Genomic DNA, 6487 nt, shown 5'->3' on the forward strand with positions numbered 1-6487 from the left:
AACTAACTGGACTATTACATGACTAATGGGTTTATTCAACCCTACCAAGCAGAGCAATATATTGGAGAAAATGGTAGCCCTAAGCCATTCTTCAGTGGATAAAACTTGTAACTGTATGAACGAAGGACAACCTATATGAGACCTAAGGCTGTTACTAATTCCAGGCAGTAGTTCTTGATGTGAATTTTTTTTTTACAAGTATCCTTTTGAAATCTGCGTTGCTTCCCACTTTGAAAGCATGGTTGAAACGAGGCCTTACTGGGTGGAAATTGTAGCATCACATGCAAGTGAGGCTGTAATTTGAAAAGTACATTTCTAAAGGTCAACGTGACGGAGTGCTTTATCCTCTTGCTGGAGAAGCACTCAGAAAGAAACTCTGTGTGTGTTTCCTTACTGCTGCCATCCCACTGGCAGGCTGCAAAATGCCCCTCTTGGCTTCATTTCAAGTTGTGATTCATTCTAACGCCAGGGATGCAGTTACGTATCCCATATCACAAACAGAGAGCTGTTACGCTGATGTAAAGTCTGATGAAGTGAAATCTTTTCTCTCTGGAGAATGAATGCATGCTGTGGAGTCAAACTGCATACAGTGTTCCTGCCTCTAACAGCACCTCACTCTGAAGTACACTCACATTGAGCCTGGCTACTCACGGCCACAGGGAAGTAACGCAATTACAGGTTGGTCAGTTGGCAGCTTTTAAAGACTGTTCATATATGCTCTTATCTTTAACAGATTTGTCTCAGACTAAAGCCTCCACTGACCAAGGATGTTGATTCTTCTGGCTTTCATTATCGTGTTTCACATAACCTCAGCGGCACTGCTGTTCATCTCAACTATTGACAATGTAAGTGTCATTTCTTCTCTTGTCCTCTCAAACACACGGGTGGTTTTTTGCTTCATAAAACGGAAGTTTTTCTTCTCTAGGTTGTCTTCAAATTGCTTATTGAAAGTATGTAACTTTGTTAGGCACACTGGTCTGCTGGTACCTTTTTGTAAGAAAAGTGCCTTGAATGTGCACGTTGCTGCTGTACCTGGATAAGACCATGCAAGTCCATGCCATGTATTTGTATGGCATCAGGTGAGAAGCCCACGTTATGCCACTGATCTTCTCCCCTGTGAGATACTTGGCCAGGGAGTATATTTACAAATACTACTGTGCTTGCAGGGTGAGGCAGTGGGGCTTGGTTCAGCCAGATACGAGAGAATGTGGGGGTGGAAATCTGGTGTCCTTTTGTGTCAAGTACATGGAGTCAAACGGCTCGTGGTTAATGCGTGGGGAGAATTTCAGTCAAGGTATGCTCTGCCTCAGAAGTAGTTTTCCAAGATGCCCAATTAAATCATAGAATCATAGAATGTATTGGGTTGGAAGGGACCTCTAAAGATCATCTACTCCTGCAGTGAGCAGGGACATTGGTACCAGATCAGGTTACTCAAGGTCCCCATCAAATCTGACCTTGAATATCTCCAGGGATGGGGCCTCCACCACCTCTCTGTGCAACCTGTGCCAGTGATCTACCACCCTCATGGTGAAGAACTTTTCCTAATATCCAACCTAAATCTGCCCTTTTCTAGTTTACAACCATAACCCCTCATCCTATTGCTACCTGCCCTAGTGAACAGCTCTTCCCCAGATTTCTTATAGGCACCTTTCAGGTATTGGAAGGTCATTATGAGGTCCCCCTGGAGCCTTCTCTTCTCCAGGCTGAACAACCCCAACTCTCTCAGCCTGTCTTTTTAGGAGAGGTGCTCCAGCCTTTTGATCACCTTTGTGGCCTCCTCTGGACCCGCTTCAGCACTTCAGTGTCCTTTTTGTGCTGGGGACTCCAAAGCTGGACGCAGTGAGGTCTCACCAGAGCAGAGCAGAGGGGCAGAATCACCTCCCTGGCCCTGCTGGCCACACTTCTTGTGATGCAGCCCAGGATGGGGTTGACCTTCTGGGCTGCAGATGCACATTGGTGGCTCATGTCCAGCTTCTCGTCCTCCCATACCCCCAAGTCCTTTTCCTCAGGGCTGCTTTCCAGCACATCATCTCCCAGCTTGTATTGGTAATGAAGATTGCCCCTACCCAGGTGCAGGACTCTGCACTTGGCCTTGTTGAACCTCATGACACCATATATGATAATGAGAGACACCATTAATTTGTCTGTTTCCATTCAGTAAGCAGTTTCAGCATAGTTTTAGAATAATTTACGTTGCCTTCTTTTCAAATTTCCTTTTTATTCTTGTGACCAGAAAGAATTTACCTTTCAGTATTTAACTGTGCACTTGTTTTTCTTTATCTGAGAGTCTCAGTGTACACACAGGCTTTTAGGATTAAAAAACTGTCTCCTGAAAATGCTTTACTGTACTCAGTGAAGCTGGTTTGAATCCTGTAGTCTTTTCCAAGACTGTGCTCCAAGTGAAATGATGTGTTACCCACAACTCTTTATTGCAAAATTAGATACTCTCTTTCAGTCAGCTGGTTGATTTGTTCCATTGAAGCAGGTCATTAATTGAGCACTAAAAGCAGGTTATCTTACCCTGCTCCTTTGGATATTTGGAAAGCTAGGACAGCAGACAAAACAACCTATTCTTATTTCAACAACTTATTCTTAGTTCAGATCTACTACATACAAATCAAAGTATTATAAAAACAAAGCCCCATGCACTCTGCTTTGTGTCATTAGCTCCTTTTAAACAATTATGAACTTAAACTGTGGAACCACCTTCTGTTAGACTTTATCATCTTCAGAGGCTTTTGTCGTCATGAAAATAACTCTGAAAGGATTATACAGTGCTCAGAGCTGAAAAATAATGTATTGAACTTGGACTGCAAAATCCAAGTGAGTGGCATCCTGAGAAAGTAATGCTTTTTCTTAAACCACAGTGTTACTATTACATCTGTGCCTACCACCATCATATATTGTAGTTTTTATTGCAGTATTGTTTGCAGAGCTGCACACTATCAGTGAGGTTTCTGGACTGTCTGTTTAAGCAGCGGATGCTACCAGGAGTCATATTTAAAAGTCATATTTTGCCAACTCTGGTCGAAACAAAGGCCTGGGTAGCTGTTGGAATAAGAATGGGTTTCCTGAGGAAATGCCACTTGTGTGGAGTGCCTGCAGCTTTTCCCAGCTACCGTAAAAATCTGGTCAGTCACTGCAGTGCTATTTTGTGTTAAATGTTAAAACATCAAAACAGAAATACCACAGGAGGATCTTAATTTGTTGCTAGCCACTCTCAGTCAGACACCGCAGTGTAGGTTTGTACATAGTGTACCTACTGCATTTGCACGTGGACACCACAGCTACGTTACGTTGAGATTGATTCAGTTCAGTGTCGGGAGCCAGAAAACTTAGGAACGGCTTCTGCTTCATAGCTGCATACTCTGCTATTCCTGCAAATGAAAAAGTGCTGTGCCTTTCAAGAGCTGAGCATTCTAAATAGGGTCTGGATGAACAAAGCAGATCTTGTCTAGGTACCTTAAGGAGTGAGCAAGCACTGCCTGTCCAAAATTTCTGCCTGAACAATGGAAAATGCTTTGTGCTTTGGGATGTTTAAGATTGCCGTCTGTTCCCTTTCTGCTTTATCCAGGTCTGAAATGGCAATGACATGTGAATAATGATATACCCTTTATTCCACAATACTCTTAGATCTCCAGTTCAGCTTGAATGGTTAATTAGCAAAACTGAACAGAAATCTGTTCCAGCTGATGTATTTGACCAGGAGACACCTGGACAACTAATAAGTTTTGTGTTTTGTTTTTATAGTGAGAGCCCTTTACTTTTATTTTGCAGGCCTGGTGGGTAGGAGATAATTTTTCTACAGATGTCTGGAGTATGTGTGTCACGAATAATAGATCCTGTATGGCTATCACAGATCAATTCAGTGGTGAGTGTCTGTCCGTGCCTATGTCTCAGTTCCTGTAGCAGGAGATCTGGTGAAATCGCTGTGAAAGGGGCAAGAATGGCTTTATTCAAAAAGCTGCATGTTTTAACAACTCAGGTCTTCAAAAAACTTCAAGACTGACTTTTCCCTGTTCCAGCGGTTTCTGTAAAAGGAAAACAGGGAACTGTCAGGTGCACTTGAATGCCCAGTGCAAGAGGGTGAACACAAACAACTAACAACAAGTGCTATCTATGGAGTTCTTAAAAAATTAGATCAGATAAAACCAGTGAAGTCATCTGAAAGTGTGACAGAAGTGACAGAATTTGCCTCAGAATTTAACTTCCAACAAAGAACCTAAAAATACTGGCTGTGTACAGGGATGAGGGGAAAAGTGGGAGAAAGAACGCAAGCTGAAGTTTTAACAAAGAAGACACAGCACAGCCTCACATCCTGCTTTACAAAAGAAAATCTCAAATGCTACATTTACTTTATTTCTATACTTTCAATCCTTGTGTATATTAGAGGTAGATGATTTGAAGAGCCACGTACCCATAAAGTAACTGCTTTCCAAGCATCAAGTTGGTTTCGAGCGTATCTGCATCGCTGTGAGATGATCCGTTGTGCACAGGCGTGTCCAAGACAACATGAATTTAACAATTTGCATTTGATGTCTGTATCACTGGAGTTCAGTACCCGCACTCGCTAGATCACGAGTAGCTCAGGTACGTGAGCTGGTCACAGACCTGCTCACAGCAGGGTCACTGTCCAGAGCAGGGGGGCTAGATGGAGCTTCCCTACAGAGCTTAGCTTGGCCATATCATTGCAGCAGAGGTACACAGAACAGCTACGTGTAGTGATGGATTTATTGGTTACTTCAGCTCCTAGTTACAGGGATTTAATGGACAGGATGAAAAGCCTGTGGCTGTCCTTTTCTGGTTATATCCTATCAGACAGAGCTGTCTCCAGGTCTGGTCTGCATTTATAAGCAGTTTGGGACACCTGGCAGTTCCCCTGTGCATTTAGTATGTAGAGGGTAGCAAAGGATGGGACAAATAGCCTCTTATTAGAGAGGGAATCTAATTAGTGGGAATCTAATACTAGATCCTCAGTATTTTTATTCGGTTTTATTAAAAGCTTTTAATAGTCCTTAAACCACTGGCTGTATGAATACCAAGGAAACAAAGAAGCACACATGTATTCAGTTTGCTGTATCTGCTGAACTGCTTACAGAACGTAGCTCTGCCCCTCTGCTCATTGCAGGAGTAGGCAAATACAGAAACTGTATTTTTAATCAAGCTCCTTTTGTTTCTGCAGAATATCAATCAATTCAGGCTGTTCAGGCCACCATGATCCTATCTACTATTTTCTGCTGCGTGGCATTTCTGGTTTTCATTCTTCAACTCTTCCGTCTAAAGCAAGGAGAAAGATTTGTGTTAACCTCTGTTATCCAGCTCCTGTCATGTGAGTGATTTTTTCAACACTTGTGACTTTGATGACGTTTCCATGAAAGTAGGGAAGGGAAGGGGAAGAAGGTCTAAAAAAGATTGAGCTGCATAAGAACTGTGCAGGGTTCTTGAGGTCATAGCTTATACTTCATATTTGTTAAAACAGTGACCTGCTCTGTTCTGTACTGTTCAGGCAGGTAAAACATGGATTACATCACTGCTTATGATAAAGTCATTTAAACTTTGAAGGGAAAGAATCTGAGATTTTGAGTTTCTTGGACAATTAAATAACTCTGTAATTGTTACAGGCAGGTACTTCCTGAATTTTTGTCAGTCTTTAAAACTATCCAGATGTTTAGAACCATTCTGTTTTTGTTACAAATGACATAAATACACAGCAGCACTTCAGATTTAATCCATGCCAAAGAAAATATGTCCTGAAATGCTCTGACCTTAGTCTGAGGATGGAAAATGACTGCAGAAAAAGGACTTTGGTGGAAGCAGGTGACAGAAGAGAGACAGCGAATAATTGTTACGTGTATTGGTAATACTTTAAGATGCTAATCTGTACTGTTTTCTTCCTCCTGCAGGTCTGTGTGTTATGATTGCAGTTTCCATTTATACAGACAGGCATGAAGAGCTCCACAAGAGCAGTGAATATAGCTTTGCAGTTTCTGAGGGCCAGTACGGCTATTCCTTCGTCTTAGCCTGGATTGCATTTGCCTTCACTCTCATCAGTGGTGTTATGTACCTAGTATTAAGGAAGCGTAAATAAATGTCAGCAGCTAGTTATTTTTGTCACTACAGTACAAAACCAAATTCCAGTAACCATTTTGTATATAATCATTTACATGGTTTTGTAGTAAAGGTATTGTTTCTCTACAAATGTACTGTCGTCTTGATATGAAAAAGCATTTTAAAAAACGGCGTGTTTAATGGACTGCCTGGCACCTACAGGTCAGGGCTCTGAGCACGACAGAGCCAAGTTGTTTCTTTTATGTATTTCATCATCAGAAATGGTTTTCTCTTTACTGCACATTGTTTGCTCCTGGCCTCTAGTAGGTTACAAATAAAGGCCATGCAAATTAATTAGTAAGCAATATGCTAACTGTGTTCCTGGACCAGATGTATCCCTTTGGAATGGGATGAATATCGAGGAGAAAAAAATGAGGCC

The 6487-nt window shown here is 41.9% G+C and overlaps 1 protein-coding gene across 1 annotated transcript; it reads left to right on the forward strand.

Moving 5' to 3' along the window:
• Positions 1-733: 733 nt before the first annotated feature.
• Positions 734-6199, forward strand: EMP2 (epithelial membrane protein 2). The gene is made up of 4 exons (XM_010178737.1): positions 734-845; positions 3778-3871; positions 5183-5329; positions 5904-6199. The coding sequence occupies exons 1-4, from the start codon at positions 768-770 to the stop codon at positions 6086-6088; spliced, it is 504 nt and encodes a 167-aa protein (XP_010177039.1). The 5' UTR covers positions 734-767; the 3' UTR covers positions 6089-6199.
• The last annotated feature ends 288 nt before the right edge of the window (positions 6200-6487 follow it).

The sequence above is a fragment of the Mesitornis unicolor genome, unplaced genomic scaffold (genome assembly GCF_000695765.1).
Source record: "Mesitornis unicolor isolate BGI_N332 unplaced genomic scaffold, ASM69576v1 scaffold27422, whole genome shotgun sequence".
Classification (NCBI taxonomy): Eukaryota; Metazoa; Chordata; class Aves; order Mesitornithiformes; family Mesitornithidae; genus Mesitornis; species Mesitornis unicolor.

Coding starts and splice junctions, on each gene's coding strand:
- EMP2 (XM_010178737.1), top strand. CDS start 768: ATGTTGATTCTTCTGGCTTTCATTATCGTGTTTCACATAACCTCAGCG. Junction 3,872..5,182: donor TATCACAGATCAATTCAGTG/GTGAGTGTCTGT, acceptor TTGTTTCTGCAG/AATATCAATCAATTCAGGCT. Junction 5,330..5,903: donor TGTTATCCAGCTCCTGTCAT/GTGAGTGATTTT, acceptor TTCCTCCTGCAG/GTCTGTGTGTTATGATTGCA.